At 52.1% G+C, this 18,408-nt stretch overlaps 2 protein-coding genes across 3 annotated transcripts in view; one reads left to right on the plus strand and one right to left on the minus strand.

Annotated features, from left to right (window-relative positions):
• COL4A1 (collagen type IV alpha 1 chain) overlaps nucleotides 1-10,501 on the minus strand; it is a 153,917-nt gene extending 143,416 nt beyond the window's left edge. Inside the window, exon 1 of the mRNA XM_042930212.1 lies at nucleotides 10,403-10,501. Coding sequence (XP_042786146.1) covers nucleotides 10,403-10,486 — 84 coding nt within the window. The 5' untranslated portion in view covers nucleotides 10,487-10,501. The remainder of the gene's footprint in view (nucleotides 1-10,402) is intronic.
• Nucleotides 10,502-10,712: 211 nt separating this feature from the next.
• Nucleotides 10,713-18,408, plus strand: part of COL4A2 (collagen type IV alpha 2 chain) — a 173,026-nt gene continuing 165,330 nt past the window's right edge. Inside the window, exons 1-3 of one of the 2 annotated variants that reach the window (XM_042930204.1) lie at nucleotides 10,713-10,728; nucleotides 11,277-11,364; nucleotides 11,491-11,545. In XM_042930204.1, coding sequence (XP_042786138.1) covers nucleotides 11,321-11,364; nucleotides 11,491-11,545 — 99 coding nt within the window. In that variant the 5' untranslated portion in view covers nucleotides 10,713-10,728; nucleotides 11,277-11,320. Of the gene's footprint in view, nucleotides 10,729-10,864; nucleotides 10,971-11,276; nucleotides 11,365-11,490; nucleotides 11,546-18,408 lie in introns of those variants that run through there. The other variant, XM_042930198.1, reaches the window with a different exon arrangement.

The raw sequence follows: 18,408 nt of genomic DNA on the forward strand, positions 1-18,408 counted from the left end.
AATGAGAGCTGACATGTCCGGGACCCATGATATAAGTTCCTCATTTAGGTGCTTGGAATGTATTATCACATACGCTATCTTCACAACCATCCTACAAAGGAACAGTACCATCACTCCTACTTTCAAAAGAGAAAACAAAGCACAGAGAGGCTGAGAAGGCTGCCCACGGTCAAACAGCAAGTCAACGGTGAACCCAGAATTCAAACCCATGTGGTCTGGCCCCAGAGTCTATGACTGCACGATGATCTCTCTACAGTTTCAGAACCTATGTGAAAACTCTGGGGGCAAAAAAGAGCACCATGAACATCTTCATTGTTCAGTATAACATCTATTATACCATTATTAAAATTGCTCTTACCTTAACTTGGGCACAGAGCAGAGTACAAAGCATAAGAGCTCTTCTAACTGCTGGCATATTTTCCAACCTCTAGTGAGTGTTCAACACACATTTGTGGAACACATTTTGAATGCCAGAAGCAAGATACTGAGTTATGGACCCATTACTTTATGTTAGGTGCCTAAGTGAATTCTTAGCTTTATTTATTTTATTTTCAAGGATGTAAGAAAAAAGGGGGGGGGGTGCTTTGATTACAAATCTGCCTTCTGGCCTAAAACAATGCCCAAAGTTAGGGATGTTTTAAATGAATTATCCAGTCAAGGGAAGGACATGTAAGTCTATCCTATAGACTCACACATAATCACTCTATGAGAGCAGAGAAATTATCTAAGGTCAATAAGAAATTATAAAAAAATGATTAACTATAAATTTTTTTTCAAGTTTTAAGAGCCTGAATTCCAGAATAAAGAAATACAATCTTATTGTGTTCAGCATTTGGAAAAACAAAATCTAATTATTACTAAGGCGCCTGATAGCTGTTTGTTCAGAGTTGTTTGAACCAACCGATAAAACGCATCTGTCGTCAGCATAACATCTATGTGCCAAAATGCTTGTCAAAGACAAGGGATGAGCCAAGAACACTGCCCGCTACACCCTATGGAATAAAAAGCGTCCCCTCCCCAGTTTCTCAGTGAACAGAACTGAGCTTGGACCATGGCTGCACTCTTCTCCAAAATACGTCTGACCCAGAAGCTGAACTACTCATACTGTAGTGGTTCCCCCATCTTCCTGCTTTGGCAAGTTTATCTCAATTTTATAGGCCATTTCCTGACCAAAATTTAGGAGTTATTTTAAACCACTAACCCCAAATGGTCTTTAATATCCAGGAAATAGATTTAGCCGTAATAGGACACGAAACAGAAACTCCTCATGAGGAGGGCAAGCAACAGAGACCCATGGGGGGCGGGGGGGCCACAGCAAGACACGGCAGTCACGCCCTGGGGGGCCAGCCTCACAACCCACCTGCCCTCTGGCCCGGCCAGCCTGTAAGCAAACAGCCTGTGCACATTCTCAGCAGGTGTGTGTGTGTGTGTGTGTGTGTGTGTGTGGGAGAGAGAGAGAACAGAGCCTGAGAGATGGCAAAAATTCTGACTTAAGGTAGATAATCCTGAGAAGACACATGTCCCGTGTCCTGAGGAGAGGAAGACCACAAGGCACCAGCATCTTCTCAACTCTCATCGGCCGAAACCCCCTCAAATTAACTCTCAAACACAGACACTCCACATATATACTTCTAGAACCTTCTTCCCACTTCTCCCCCTTCAAATGGCACCACAGGGCTAGAACTGGGATTGCCAGTGGCAACAACAACCAATAAGAAGAAAACGAGAATTGTGAGTCATTTTCAATACAACAGTTCAGCTTCTACTTGAGGGCAAACTAACGCCCAGAAGAGCAGGTGGATAGCCCACATCCTCAAGCAGCTGGCCCCGTAAGAAAAAGGAATGGACAAGACCCATGGCCTCTGGAACAGCGGCCGCACATCACCTGCTAGAAAGGCAGCTCTCAGGTGCACAACGCACCCCCAAATCAGGGACTCTAGGAGGGGGCCTGGCACCTGTGCTTCACCAAGCCCCGGGAGAATCTGCTGTGAGTACAAGTTCCAGAACTACTGGGCCAGGTGACCTTCAGGGTGCCTTGATGACAGAATTACTTCACTACTTATTCCTCAGTGCTTATTTTTCATTTAACAAAGAGAATGGTGCCCAGCACTATATAAACGCCCGGTAAACATTAACTCATTTAATCTGCATACATGTCCTCTTAGCCAGGCACCAACCATCACCATCGCCATGGTCCAGGTGAGGAAACATGGGCAGAGAGAGGGAGGGAAGTTGCACAGGGTCCCACAGCTTGGGGACAGGTGCAGCAGGAGGGGAACCAGCACCCCTGAATTTAACAGCAGTGTCCATTGCCCCACGCAGGGCTCCTCTCCGGATGCCTCTGAGACATCGCAATGGTCTTTCCAAGAAGCGGTGTGTGCACAGCCCAAGCCAAGCATCCCAGAGAATGACACATTGCTTCTGCCTGGCTCACTGAGTCCCTGGAATTGAGCTGACCCCTTCATAGACCATTACTTCTACTTAAGACATAAAGTCAGATCAAGTATTTTCCAAATGGACATGACAGAAAATGGGTCACGTGATAGGTCCCATGACCTTTCTCTTCCTCATAAAACCTTGCATGTTAGAGGTATAAAAAGACAGCGATGTTACCTTCACTCAAGCCTTTCTCCAGGAATGGTCTGGACTTGGTAAGTAAGTTTCACACAACTCGGTAATAACTCTGTGACATTCAAGTGTTACTGTATTCTTTTAAAAAAAAAAAAAATTCTAAAACGTGACTTGAAAAATTAACGCTTCTTAGGAAAAGGAGTTGCCTGCATTTTAAAATGACATTTTAGGGCTGACGCTCTTGGATGATGTAGGAATAAATACTCCTGTGCTGACTGGTTGCTTGAAAGGATCCTTGTGGGGTTTTAGAATAAACTGTGATTGTTTCTTTGTATTATAAAATAATACGCTTACTTTATAAAAAATACTGTTGGAGACACAGCCCCCAATCTTCCACTGGTAGATACATTATACAGTTACATATGTATGTATAAGTATCCATTAACACTTCCTTATCAGAAACAAAGGAATAGACCAATATAGTTATCCTCTGTTTATCTGTAACATCCTGAGGCCTGCCAAATGCCCACGTGCTAGCTGACACGTCAGGGAAGATTCACCTGTCCTAAGTAAAGGCACCCCCGTGGCCTGCCACCCACCTCTCTGAACCTCTTCCCATCACCAAGTGTGAGCGGCTGCCGTGAAAACTTGTGCCAACAGCTCTGGAGGCATTCTGAGTTACAACTAGAAAGCCCTGGGTTCTGTTCTCCGTGGAGGAATATGTTGATTTTCTAAAGCAAACACTCAATAAAACTTTTAACATCTTTAACGAAACGTCAGACACAGGAATACTAGGTCTCCAAAATATTCTGCTGGGTTTGCACAACATTTATTTTAAGTGGCTAGACTCTCTCTGAGAGAGGGTACAAACAGTTCCTCCGACCGTCAATACATGTGGAAAGCAATGGACTCCCATTACGGCTTCACCCAGACCAAGCCACAACTTACTGTTATCGGACCCAGAAAGAAATGCCCACAGGCCACTGAGCTATGTATTCAGTAATGAACAAAGTCATTCCCAAACTCTGAACAAAGTACTGATTCTAAGAGCAGTAGAAGATGAGGGGGTTCAAGAATTGTCCTTCATCAGCAGGAGGTGAAACCAACGCCACATGGCGCATGCACTATTCCTTTAATGTCCCATTGGGTGCTTTCGTTTGTCTTGTGCTTCACCACAAATCCCAGCAAGACTCACAACTCAGGTGACATGAAACGTTCTTATAGTGAGCAGATGAAAAATCAAAGATGGCAAAGCGAGGAATGTCACTAAACCACGGAATGAACTATTTACGTCAAGAGTTCAGCACTGTGTATATTTCCAAGTCGTGTTTAGTCTATGGTGCAGTAACTACTCCAAATTCCAAATGAAGAGGAAACACCTTTGTTTGGCACTGATTTTATTCCCGTTCCCTGACACCGCCACAGAGATGAAACACCACTCCCATGTGCCAGCCTGGGGTCCCAGCGGGGTGGAGAGTTGAATGCGACCCACAAACATTAGCACCGATGACAAGAGCTCAGTGATTTCCCTCCATGGGTCAGGCGCTCCTCGCGTAGTGGGGGCGTTTTCAAAAGAAGCCGTGTCCTCCAGTGTCTCGGAATTGTCAGGGGCGTCAGACTAACACACATAAGACGATGAGATCCCAGCCACGCGGCAGTGATAACACCCCACACTTCTTGAGTTCTGACCTGCTTTGAGGGCACAACTGCACTGGGCAATGGGAAGGTTCCCACGGACGTCGTATTACTAGAGTAGGGACCTGAGGCTCAAAGCGATTACATCATCCCATGGAACACAGAGACTGGTCCTTTGTGACAATTACCCAACCTCTAGGCTGGGGAGTCATGAAGGAGAAGGCCACATAAATTCCACGGATCCAGGCTGCGGAGGGCACGCAAACCCAATCCAAATTAAAGTGGCAATGAGACACCATGAGACACACTTACTATGGAGAATGGCCAAAACCCAACACCGACAACGCCGAGTGCTGAGGAGGGTGTGGTGGACACACGGGAACTCTCGTTCATAATGATACCGGTGGGGACGCACAGCCACCTTGGAACACAGCATGGTGGGCACCCATAGCTAAGCATGCTTCTGCCATACTACCCAGCAATCACATGCCCAGGTGTTTACCCAAAGGAGGCGAGAACTTATGTCCACACAAAAACCTGTACTTGGATGTTCACGGCAGCTTTATTCATAATCGCCAAAACCTGGAAGCAACCAAGATACCCCTCAGTAGGTGATGGATGAATAAACAGCAGTGCGTCCAGAAGGTGGACTCTTACTCAGTGCTAAAAACACAGTAGTTATGAAATCATGAAAAGACGCAGAGGAACCTGAAAGGCGTATCCCCGAGGGAAAGAAGCCAGTGTGAAAAGTCTACGTTCCATATGACATTCTGGAAAAGGTAGAACTATAGAGACAATAAAAGGATCAGTGGTTGCCAGGAGGGTGGGGGAAGGGAAGGATGAGCAGAGTTGCCCAGGGGATCTTGAGGGCAGTGAAAATGCTTGGTGTGATATTCAGTGATGGCGTCATGTCACTGCACATCTGTCCAAACCCACAGAACGCACAACACCAAGGGTGACCCTCACGTAAACCAGACACTCTGGGTCTGGGTGACGATGATGCGTCACCATAGGCTCATCCATTGGGACAAACGGAGCGCTCTGGCGGGCGATGTTGATAATGGGGGAGGCTGTGCTCAAGTGGGGGGTGAGGGGGTGTGGGGGGCATTGTCTGCACCTTCCTGTCAGCCTAAAGCTGCTCTATAAAAAATAAAGTCTTTATTAAAAAACAAACACAAACCACCCAGCTGAAAAGAAGGGAAGGTTTGGTTAGATAGCATGTAGCCACTGTCAGGGGAATCACGTGGTCCTAAGCGGGATCTCTGAATACCGTTAGCCTCATGACAACATGACAAATGGACAGAACCTGTGGCCGCAACGAGGCGCGGGAGCCAGAGGGCTTTGTGGCCACCCGGCCCAAGGTGCACAGACTGGAAGGGGGCCATGGCCATGGGAGGAGAAAGCAGGCAGGGACAGTGAAGCCCCTAGAACTAAGACAATGCAGCCTTGGGGACTGAGTGACGCTGAGGTGGGAAAGCAGAGAGGGCGAGGCCTCGGGGTGAAGCCACTGCGTCCAAGCTGAGCGTCAGGAGCCGCGGGGACATCAACGACCAAAAGACCACAGTCGGGATGGGCAGGCGGTCCGGGGTGGGTAAAAAGCAGCAAGTTCGGTTCTGAACACTCTCACTGAGTCTGAGACCAGAGCCAAGGTGACCTGTCCCACAGGAACATGAAGACCCAAGACTGGAAATCAAGAGAAAAGCCTGGAGCCCCCTTCAGGGAATGATGAGGAATCCTTCCAGATCTCCCCAGGGAGAGAGGAGATAGCACGGGGAAGACAGAGGAGCCAGCTGAGCAGACCCCACGGCACAGCCACGCTGAAGGCCTGGGGACAGGCAGAAGGGAGACGCAGAAGAAAACTAGAAGAGACCCATGTCACTGGACTGGGACCAGGAGAACAATGGAGGGAAACAAAGGCTGGAAGCAGCTCACCAGCTGCCGGACGAGAAAAATATTAACCCCAGTCATTCTTACGGGGTTCAACTCCTCAAAAGAAATTAACCATTGAAACGTGTTCTGGTTTATATCCTCTTTCATTGTACACGTCAGAATGGTAGGAATATTCTTTTGTATTGTTTTACAGTTGACATTTTTTAGTGGTTGTTTAATAATAGCAGGAAGAACAATCCCCTAATGATATTATTTTAGGCATTCTATTGTTGCTTTTGCTTACTCCACCTCAAGAATTCAAAATACCAAATGTGCTGGAGAGGCATTTTAATGAGGTTAATCCTTTTTAAATTTCTGGAACAAATGTTATAACAAACATTGTATATACTTCTGCAAAACAAGCGTTGTAACTTATTCCAGTCTCGATGCCCTCCGGATTTCTAAAAGGGTTTGTCTTAGAGCCTCGCTTGTGGGTTCGACTGGTCTGCAAAACCTTTACCAGCTCTTAACCAAATAACTGAACTGGTAAAGTTATGACCATCCCTACCAGTCCCAAGACATTTGCCAACAGTCTTGTTAATGAATAATGCAGGGTTTTGTGAATTCCCTCATGTCCTTGCCCAAGTGAGGGTAGGTTTTCTGGGTCAGTTCCTAAAGGCACTCCAGTCTAGAATCAGCCATCCATGCGGCAACTTTCCAAACATCCTGATGGGCCTGCAGCCTCAGGAGAGGGGACACCACCAATCTCAGGGCCACTGGTGGGAGCTGGGAACTTCTCACCTCTGTTCTCCGAGACCTCGTCCCTCAGTGTCTCTACCCTTCCGGGAGGAAAGTTCAGCTACCACGTTAATAACAGAGGCAATGACATGTTGGTATCTCACAGGAGGGAGCCTTAGGGTCATTTTTAAATGCAAACCCCTGGAGGTATACGAAAGAATAGGTGAGTAGATTTATCCCCCCTTATGAGTATAATGTACCGTAACAACTCATAAAAATAATACACTGAGCTTATACTTCTATTTTCCCCTCTGATTTGGAGGTGGGATGTCCTCAGGGAAGTTTCCCTGAGTTCTCCAGAGCTGGTTAGAGGCTCTCCCGGCCCTCGATTTACCTTGACTGCAGCACTGACCAGCCTGAGTGGTGTTGACCTGCTGCTCAGCACTTCTTGCCGAACCGCAAGCTTCCAGAGGCGGGGTGGGTCCCCCTCACTGTGGCCCGGCCATCACCAGGCAGAGCGCAGGGCATGAAGAAGGGCCCAGGGCACATGTGCGGAACAAAGGAAGGGAAGGAGGGGTTCCTGGGAGAAGGGGCAAGTCTGCCAGGGCCGGAGACGGAGGGTGAATGAGTCCTCCAAATTCATTTGCTTAATCAAAGCAGATAAAATTGAAGATTGTCTCGTCCCTAAACCACACTGGCTCTTTGCGTATGTGATTAATCGACACCACTAATAAATCTGTGAGGGTCCACCCTTACACACTCACAATGCACACACAACTCTTCCTGCCGGTTGTTACCTAGTTGTCGCACACACCTTCCTTCTGATCAAGTCTATACGTTAAGAACACGATGGTTTGGATCATGTCTTCACCAATGGCACTCCTGAAATATTGGGCTGCTGGTGGTGTCGCTGTCATTGGGTCTAAATTGGAAATCAGCCTTCTCGTTTAAATTACATTTGCAGCAGAACACAGTCCATACTCACAAGGGAACTAACTCTCACTTCATTGCAGTTCCGGGTCACTGAGTCCCAGGAGAGTGAGAGAGGGCCTAACGGTGCCAACACCACTGGGCAGGCATCACCACACACATAGGAAAGTGCACATTTCTGATCCTGAGAAATAATCTCTGTTAAGGGGTGTCCCTGGGACCAGTGAGGGAGGAGTCTGAAGGCCGCGTGTGGTGGGGACACCTCCCTTCCGTCTGACTGCTTAACTAAGAACAGAGGGCACTCACGGCCATAACACGAGGGGCACAGTTTTGTCTCAGGCTTGCACCCTATTCCTCCTTTCCTGTCTCAGAAAGAAAAGCTGTGCAGGAGAGTCGGGGCAGATTCGGCTTGGGGAAAAGTCACTGGCCGATAAAACCCAACTACTAGTAAATGAACAATAGGGCCTCAGCAGATATGGTCAAATATAAAATCAAATAGCCTTTCATATGGGGAGTGGGGAGTGCACTTCTCACCCAGCACAGGAGGTAATGTTGGGACAGGTACAAATGCAGGTAAAAGTGTGACTCAGACACTCTTTCAAAGGCACAGGTGACCCAAGAATCATTCGTGTTGGCTTCTGAGTTCGGATTTGATTGACTTACAGCATCTTTGCATTCAAAGGTACTTTTCAATGTATTTTGATTGGATGAATATTGAAGTCATTTCAACTTTTTGGTAACTCTGCAAAGAAGTAAGCAAAAAATGTTCTTGATGGCATGAAGAGTGAAACAATTTTAAAATTAGACAAATTATTACTTTTGGATTTTTGTGTACATCCATAACTCATATCCATGTATCTCTAATTAAGCAAGGAAAAATGAAGTACAATGATAATGCCTGGTAAGTCAACTGGTGATTGACCAGACAGTGTCCATTCACATGCCAGATATCTTAAGATAGTATGTGATACCTTGAGGCTTAGAGCCAAGCCAGTGGAAAGGAATGTGCTTGGGCCTAAGAGAATAATTAAAGGGAAGTGAAAGCATCCCAAACTCAAGAGCAATGGGTTTGGTTTCCCAGGCAGGAACAGGGGTCCCTGTAAGTGAGTGGCTCATCCTTTAAAGTCCTGGCTGTTTGAAAAGCTAGCTCTGACAATTAGCTTTGCTTTGCTAAGATTTTCAATTAGACACTCTAAGTCAGAGATTCGTAGCTCCAAATTAGAGAACTTTCTCTCATTTGTTTGCCACCGAGTTTAGCAATCTCTCCTTGGAAGTCATAAATCTTTTGGTCAATATTTCTGCACCCAAATAACGTGTTCTAGAGACTCCTCTTTTGAAAGTATTTTGTCATCATTACTGAAGAGCGTTTAAACCGAGCATGGAGCCTGGCTCCACTCCGGGGCTGGGAGAAATCGTCTGCAGTTAATTGCTGCTGTGATCACCAGCCTTTTCAACACCGATGAAGGAGCAGCCAGTAAAGGGTCAGGTCTGGGATGATGAGGCATGTGTGCGAACTACCGGCTTCTCCTGGCACCTAACAGTTAATACATTTTACACCCAGTGAAGAGTGAAGCGGGGCTGGTGGCAATCAATCCTCCAGAAGAGAAGTAAACACAAACAAACAAACAAAACCTAAGAGCAAGATTAGGATCTGAAACAGTGAGACAGTAAGTGGGAAAAGTGGCAAGTAGCAAAATAATTTTAAATGGGGGGGGGGCGTGCAAACTGGGCCAAGAAGCCACACTCTCCCGGGGTTTTGTCTACAAGGCTCCCCCACTGGGTAACGGCAGACGTCTTTATTCTGTCTGAGGGGAAGGGAAAAAAAGGAAAGAACAGTACATCAAGGACCCACCGGGGCTGGGAGCCTTTACTCCAGCAAGCCGAGCTCCCAGATCCTTTCCGGGCAAACACACAGCGGAGGAAATGAAAACGAGGAAAACAATTTGTGCTTAGAACACTAAGATGTAGTTTCGCTTTGCTTTCACTCCCAGATATAACGTGGTTGTAGCTGTTCAACGTATACAAGTAACAGGCAAGGGGTCCTAACTTTTCAAGCCGCGCCGCACAGGAGCCCCACTGGTGCTCCGGCCGGTCCTCCCGCAACAGCACAGTCGTGGGAAAGCAAAGATACAGCTGTTTCCAGGCAAACGGCCCAGAACTGTTCAGCATCAACCAGCAGAGTCGCCCAAGAACGGGAGAAACACGCCCAAAGCGACTCCCGGGCGCAAGTGTGGGGCTGTGAGCGGCGTGGGCGCGCGTGCCCTGCCCACCGGGCCGCGGCCCACCCGGGGGCGCCCGGGGCAGGTGAGGGCGCCGGGCCGCCGAGGCCCCCCGCGCTGCGAGTTCAAATCCCGCGGAGTCCCGGGCACGGGGCGCACCCCGCTCGGCTGCGCTCGCCCGGGGCGCCAGGGACTCGTCCACCTCGCCCCCACCCAGCCCACAACAAAGGAGGCTCCCTAACGGATGCGCCAGCGCAGCCCACCGGGAGTCACCGGCGAGGACCGGCTCGGAGAGGGCACCCGGCCGTGCCCCCGCGCGACCTCCCCCACACACCCCCGGAGGGGCGGGCGGCTCGGTCCGGGGACAAAGGGGCCGCGCGGGGCGCGACGCCGGGGCGCGGGGCGCGACGCCGGGGGCGCGGGGCCGGCCGGGGACTCACCTTCGCAGCGGCCCGGCTGCGCTCCTCGTGGAGCAGGAGGGCGGCGGGCAGCAGCAGCAGCCAGACGCCGAGCCGGGGCCCCATGGTGGCGCGCCCGGGGCGGCGGGTGGCGGCGGGGGCCGGCGCTCGGGGGCCGCGGCGGGCGGAGGGCGGCGGGCGGCGGGCTCGCGGAGGGCCGGGGCGCGGGCGCTGCGCACCGTCCGGGGCGCGGCGGCTCGCGGCGCAGACCTGAGCGCGGCCCGGCGAGCTCCTCAATTTGTTGGCGCTGCCCCCTCCCCTCGGCGGCGCGCGGGCGGCGTCTCAAAGGGGAGGACCCTGCGGCGCGGGTAAGAGGCGGCGGGAGCGCGCGGCCGAGGGATTGTGGCCGCCGCGCGCCGGGACGCCAGGGCTCTGCGCTCCGCACCCTCCGGCGGCCGCCCCGCGACCCCGCGCCCCCCGCCCCCGCGCTCGCCCACCGGGCGGAGGACCGAGGACCCGGGCGGGCACCGGGGACCCGCCAGGGCCACCGCACCGCCTGCGCTCCCGCCCCGGCGGATGCGCGCGGACGGCCGCCGGCGCCGGGCGCGAGGTGAGGGCGGCCCCGGGGACAACGAGCCCCGGGCCGGGGGCTGGGACTCGGGGCGCCCGCAGCAGACGGGGGCCGTGCGCGCTTCTGCTGGGGAGGAGGGGGGGCGCGCCGGGCGGCCTCAGCGAAGTAGCGCCGAGCGGGGCCTAAGTGGAGGGCTCCCCCTTCTTGCGTCTGGTCTCGGGGCCGCTCTCTGTCACCCCTACAGGGGCGCGGGGGCGCGCCCAGCTTTCCCGCGGCTGGGGGCCGGGGGCCCGGGATGCTCCCACCCCAGCCCCTGCTGAGGCCGCTTTGTCTCTCGCCCTCCAGGCTAGGAGGGACCGAGCGGCGCCCGGGGAGGCCGGATCGGAAGCATGGACCGTCACCAGTGCTCGGCGTCCAGCCCTGCCCTGCGGCGGTAAGCCACCTTCGGCCGCGTCCCCGTGGGTCCTGCGCGCGGGGGGCCTTGCGGGTGACCCGGGGATTGCCCAGCCGAGCCGGCGCGCTCATGGCGCTCCCTCTCCCTCCCTCTCTCTCCCTCCAGGTGGCTGCTGCTGGGGGCTGTGACAGTGGGGCTCCTGGCCCAGAGCGTCCTGGCGGTAAGTCCTGGGTCCCGTTCACGGGCTCTGATTCGCTGGCAAGAGTGTGGCAGGGACACAGAGTGGCCTCAGCACAAGGCAGTTCATGGGTGCTCACCTGAGAGTGTGTGTGTGTGTGTGTGTGTGTGTGTGTACGTGTGTGTGCGTACGTGTGTGTGCGTACACGTGCGCGTGCGGCAATGACCCAGCCCAGGTTCCCAGAGAGCTGGCCTTCCCCGGAGAACTCCTCAAGTTTGCCTTCCCTTGGGGTCCCCACTTCTGTCGTGTGGGTTACAGGCGGGGGCCCGCCCAGGAAAGCCAGTAATTTAAAACGTAGCCTGCGGCATCCTCTCCTAAGCTTGAGCAAAACTCTGGCTTCTAGAGGGAAGGCTGTCAGTCATGTGGCGTGGGAGGCACCCGGGTACCCAGGAGAAACTGTTTGTGGCCTTGGGAAGCTGGTGTCTGGGTACCATCCTTGGGGGAGAGTCTTCTCCTGCCTTTAAATGAGAGGCTTTGGGGGAATGGGCGGGGCGAGGGGCGAGCAGGACCAGAGTGTATCTGTTGTAACCCATGTGGGTGCACAGTGGCAGAAACCCTGCGTTTTCTCCCCGGTCCGAGTCTGGCCCTGGAACAGCAGGGCTGGGAGGCGCTCAGGTGCATTTAGAGCTGCCTTGCCGGCCCTGGCACTGCACTTGTGATTGCAGATGGGATTTTGTAAGTTGGGTTTAAGTAGTTGGAGCCACTCTTCACCAAACTTGACAGAACGTGGGTCATTGGCAGTCTCTTCCGTTGTGGACACAGATGTTCCAACTGGGACTAGAATCCCAGGGAACACACTGTATCCCCTCCCCACCCTCGGCGCTCTCTGATAGAATTCCTGACTTCCCAGGTGACTGTGGCAGGCTCCCTGTGTGGGCAGGGTGCACACACAGGACCCTGGGAAGCTGCTTCGTGGTTTGGTTGAAATTCTGTTATTTTCATCATTCTGTCCTCACGTAAAACAAACAAGGCTTTTAAAGGCAGTGAGCGAAAAAGTGCTACTCCAGCTTGGAAAGAAACTTTAGCTCTACTTTTCTGCTTTCTCCAGTTCAGGACCCCGCCTGGGAAGTCCATAGACTTTCACCAGAATGTTCCAGGCCAAAGTTTTCTTAAAGCTCAAGTCTGTCTCTTTGTCGTCTCCACGTGTCCTGGTTGAGGAAGGTGAAAGCCTAGGTGCTGGAACCGTTGACTCTTATGGTCCTTAGGCACACATGACAGGTAGGACTTGGCCCAGAGTGGGAGACACACTCTGTGAGAAGGAGGAGGACCTAGAAAGGCCACGCTGAATTGTGCTGAGAGCGTGTGCCCTGGTGTGCTGTCTCCACACCACTTGGCCCTAAAACCACTTTTGTAATACCCTGGTTTTCTTCCTGGGGATGGTGGAAGTCTCATGAGTCTCACGTGGGACTGATCCTAACACTGGTAAGGGCTTCATGGCAGAAGACTGGACTCATAAACGGTGCTCTCCCCTGGTCCCGCAGATCCTGGGCCCCAGTTTCCAGACTTAGAATGGGAAGAGAGCCTCCCTTGCCTGTTACAGAGGCAGGCACCGGCCCCTGTGCCTTCCTCCAAAACCGCTTAGATGCGGCCCGTTCCCCTGAGCATCTGCCCTCTGACTCACGATGGGACTGAGAGCATTCACTGTCTGGCCATGCTTCCCAGAGCACAGACCTTGGACCCCTCCGCCCTCCTGGGCAGGCTGGTTCGCTCCCAGTCTAGGTCTTCTGGTCAGGCTTTCTGGGATGGAGCCTGGAGGTGCATTCTACTTGACGCCCAAGTTTTGGAACCACTGAATTAGAGTGTTGGGTAGGGAGGCGGTTGGAGTCACTTGCCATTTTGAGTCGTTTTACTAGAGGCTTATGGGTGTATACAGTCTTCAACGGATAGGCAGTTTGTTGTATTCAACATCGGCCCTTCTACTTATTAACTTCTTATTGACCTCTGGCTTTAGTAGGTATTACCTTGGTTCTTAACGATATCCATTAAGAACTCGGTCTTCTTTGTGGCAAGTTTATCTCCTCCCCTGTTTGTCTACTAGGCTCCAGAACCCCTGCCTCATTGCCCATTTGAGCCAAGGACTCTTCCCCGGGGTAGGTCAGGTCAGAAAAAAAGGGGCTGCTCTTTTAGCTGGAAGAGCTTTGTAGCAGAAGCAGCTGAAAACAGTTACAGAAGAGAGTAGACGGTTATTTATATGGGCCTACTTGTGGGCCTTCTCCACATGTCTTGGTCCACAGGCCTCATGGGAAACACACTGCGTCTACCTGAGTAGGTAACTATTATTACCTCCAATTTACAGATGAGAAAACAGAGGCACAATGTGTTTAGACAGCTTGCTCAAGGTCTCTCTCTTTGTCAGTGCCAATGTGGGGTTGGAACCCAGACACCTGCCCCACTAAGTGACCCGGGATCAGACTGTAAGTCAGTGGTGGGAACACTCCTGAGTTTCAGGATTTGAGTCTTCTGCTTTCTCTTTGCTCTTGACCGTGACTGAGAGTAAAGCCCACACACTGGTTTCTGGAAAGGGAAATATCACTCCTCGTCCCCTGCTGCTTTGCTCGAAAGAGCGGGAGCCCAGAGCTAAGGCTGTCGGGCGAATGGACCCCAAAGCAGCAGGCTGGAGCTTGGCATGGGGCAAGTGCATGAGGCATGTGCCGGGCTCCTGGGAGGGAAGGTTCCTGAGGTGGGGCCTTGTAGAGACTTGAAAGCCCTCTGCAGCCCATGCTGAGCTGGTGCTGAGTTGTTACTTATCTCGAGAGATGGGGCAGCAGCCTTGAAGATCTAAGAGCCCGTCTGGTGTGATTCTGGGATGAAGAGAATTCCAGAGAACAAAGGCCTTCCCTGAGATCAAATATGCCGTGGGCCGGGCTGACCCTGCGACCTCGGCTGGGGAGACTGGCTGCACACTGTAGATTCTCCCAGGTATTAGGGTGCAGCCAGGGGGGCCTGGTGGTGCAGGTGCTGTGCCCACCACAGGAAGTGCTGGGCTCCACACTGTCTTCAGCACCAGCTTCAACCTCCAGGCCCCTTCCAGGGCTCCAAGCCCTGGAAAATTCATGGGATGCTTCTGCATGCAGCCATACCTTTCTCTCCCCCTCGCAAAAAAAAAAAAAAAAAAAAAAAAAAAAGCAATGTATTCTGAGGTTTTCTCCTCTCCCTTGGCTTGTCGGTAAGCTATAAAGAATGTGTGATCCTGAGATGCCTCCAGTGCGCGACACAGGAATCCAGGAGAGCGCTTCTTTCCCACAATTCCCTAGAGCACTAGTCCCATTGTTGGAAATCTGGGCCCCTAAGAAGAAGGGAAATATCACAGGGTTCCTCCTCTGTGGAAAAACAAGCAGGAAGCATGGATCCAGCTCTCTGGAGGCCAGGAAAGCAGACCTCCCTGGGTGGCCGGTATGACTTGGCCACAGTCAGTGACAGGAGGAATTTGTCATAGTGTCGTAGAACTAAAATCGGCCGCAAAGGACAGACACAGGGACACAGCCCTCGCACTGCCTCACTGTCTGTGGGATGGTTTGGAGCCAGAGAGAGGGAGAAAGTGAAAAGTTCTCAAGTAGAAAACAAAGACTTTGCTAAAATGGAAAACACAGAAAGGATGGTCTTTCTGGAGAAAGGATTAAAAAACAATGGGTGACAAGCTTCAATTAAATAGAGAATGTGAGGGAAGTTGGGGCTGTCTTGACTCACAAGGTGGTTTTAGAGCTTCTGTTCTTTTACTCCGAGAAAGAATATTTATCTCTGATGAGGAAGCTTTAGTGAAAGGTCTGTAGCCGCGTCTTGCTATATCTGCTGGGGCCGGTGGTCGTCATCACTGCCGCTAAAGGCCGATTTGGCTTGCAAACCAGGCAGACTGTGCAGTGGCTGGTGGCCCCCGGAAACCACTGACGACACAGGAGTCTTGGGGGCACAGAGCCCCCACCCCCGCCTGGCTACTAACTGGTTGTTTGCCCCCAGAACAAGTCACCTGACACCTTGGTTCTGGGGCGTGGGGAAGGCGAGGAGTCGTGTTGCAGGGTGCCAGTGCTGGGGCGCTCCAGTGTCCACACCCAGTGCAGACCCTCCCCTGTGTGCTGAGCTGGCTCCCACCCTTCCCAGCTGCGACCCTGCCACGGGAGTGCTTTTCCAGGTACGCACGTACACTGCTCCAGAATGTGACTTAAAAATAAATATGTTGGGGGCACCTGGGTGGCTCAGTCGGTTAAGCGTCTGACTTCAGCTCAGGTCATGATCTTGCGGTCCGTGAGTTCGAGCCCCGTGTCGGGCTCTGTGCAGACAGCTCAGAGCCTAGAGTCTATTTCAGATTCTGTGTCTCCCTCTCTCTCTGCCCCTCCCCTGCTCATGCTCTGTCTCTCTCTCTCTGTCTCAGAAGTTAATAAATGTTAAAAAACTTTTAAATAAATAAATAAATAAATAAATAAATAAATAAATAAATATGCTGAGGCACCTGGGTGGCTCAGTCGGTAAAGCATCTGACTTCAGCTCAGGTTGTGATCTCACAGTTTGTGGATTCGAGCCCCACGTCGGGCTCTGTGACATCTCGGAACCTGGAGCCTGCTTCAGATTCTGTGTCTTCCTCTCTCTCTGCCCCTCCTCTGCTTGCACGCGTGCGCTCTCTCTCTCTCTCAAAAATAAAAGCATTAAAAAATTAAAAAAAATAAACATACTGCATTAGGCTTTTTATCTTCAGGGCTTGAGAAGCCTCTGGAATTGGGTGAATGGTACTTAATCAGCTGAGATGAGAGCAGGCAGGTTTTTGGTGGTTACCTTTTGCCCTGGTAGCTGAACCCTCAGTTAGTAAGACTCTTTCGCGTCAGATAAAGGCCTAAGTGACTCACTAACCATGATGTCAGTGGCTTCTAACACTGAATGAATGAATGAAAAAGGGGATGTCTAGTCTTAGGAGGGCCCCACAAGTGTCTCCAGTCCCGTCCACAAGGTCAGGAGCGCATTTCAAAGGAAGCCCAAATCCCAGCAGCATCCCTGCAAGCTCAGCCCCACCCACTGGCTCTGGCCTCCTTGTGCTGGGTCCCCCCCCCCCCCCCCCATCTCCCAGCGCTCGGCCGGGCTCCTGGTGCACACAGCGGGCTCTGATGCTGTGAGGGAGGCTGCCTTTCCAAGCAACGGGTTCTTTTGTAAATAGACTCCCCTAAGTTCAGTGTGGTATCCTGGATTGGATCTTGGAAGAGAGAAAGAACGTTAGTGGAAAAAACTGGCAAAAGCCTAGTAGAGTCTGTAGTTTATCAACGCACTCAACGTTAATGTCTCGTTTTGACAAAACGCACCGAGGTTATCGAAGATGCTGACGTAGCATCATCATTCTTGATGGAGGGTGTACAGGGACCCTCTGCACTGTCTGTGCACCTTTTCCGCAGATCTAAATATTTCCAAGTCCACACCTGCTCTCAGAAGCCACGGGGCAGCCTCCTTGGGCGAGCAAACGCCAGGCGGACGAGAGGAAGCTGAGAAGCGGCAGGTCTTGTACTAGAGAGCAGCAGGTGTGGCCAGCACGAGGGAGATAGTGCTCCCATCTTCTCTCCAATAGACTAAGTAACAAAAGGCACTCATGTGTGCTTGGAGGTACGGCAGAAGCAGCCCTTCCCTGGCCAAGAGCTTCTGTCCCCCTAACTCAGGTGGAGTGCTTTCCAAAGACAGGGGAGAAGAGGCATCCCGATGGAGTTTCCATGACTCGGCCTGTTGTTGGGGCTCCAGGGTGAGCCACGGCAGCCCCCCGTCCTTGACTGACTGCCCGGGGAGGAAGCCGTCGTAGTTCTTTCCAGACCTTGCGGTGGCAGGACAGGTCGGCACGATGGTGCCACTCTCAGAAAGACATTGAACACGGCTGGCTCACGCCCTGGCCCCTCCTAATTTGTCAGGCCGGCATCCGTAAGCCCTTGGGCACTGCATACGCAAGGAGAGCCCCACCCCCACCTTCCACACCTAGAAAACCCTGTGGACAGCCGGGTGGGAAAGCGGCTCAGCCTGGGGTGTCCGGGGTCCTGGAGCCCCATCTGTGCATGCTCCCGGCATCACCACCGGCCCCGTGACAGAGTGCCACGAGCCACATCTCCAAGTGGCCATACCTTCCACTCTAGTCATGGGCTGCGGGAAAGGGCCAGCATCAAGGATGGCCAGTGGCCAGCTGCTGTCACCTCACACATTAGCCTCTATCACCACCCTGCAGGAACAGAGCAGCCCCTGGCCCTTGGCCCTGGCCCCTTCTGTTTTGTAGCTGCCCGCACACCCTGTCCCCTCCCTGTAGCCCACAGCCCCGTCACACAGAGGACACCCTGCCCCCTTGCCCAAGCAGCAGAGGTCAGAAGGCCTGCACCCGCCTGGCCAGAGCCTCTGTCCCTTGGAAATGAGACCCATTTATCGGTCTAATTAAAGTGCCCTCTCAGACTGCCAGGACTTAGAATAGCATGAGATATTAATGATTATAGGGGCACCTGGATGGCACAGTCAGTTGAGCATCCAACTCTTGATTTCGGCTCAGGTCATGATCCCAGGGTTGTAGGATCGAGCCCCAAGTTGGGCTCCATGCTGAGCATGAAGCCTGCTTGGAATTCTCCCTCTTTCTCTGCCCCTCCCCCTCTCCTGCTCTCTCTCTCTCTTCCTCTGTCTCTGTCTCTCGCTCTCTCTCTCTCAAATAATAAAATTTAAAAAGATATTCAAGATTTTAAATTATCTTTCATAACCCATGTAGACATCCAACACTTTCTTCACTCATCCTCGACGTAACTGCTGCTGCCACAATCCAAAGTTTAGGGCGCGTTTCGTCTGGGGTTTGTTCACTGATACATCGTTTGCTCCGGGGCCTGAAACACAGTAGTCCTTCAATAAAGTGT

The sequence above is a fragment of the Panthera leo genome, chromosome A1 (assembly GCF_018350215.1).
Source record: "Panthera leo isolate Ple1 chromosome A1, P.leo_Ple1_pat1.1, whole genome shotgun sequence".
NCBI classification, from domain to species: Eukaryota; Metazoa; Chordata; class Mammalia; order Carnivora; family Felidae; genus Panthera; species Panthera leo.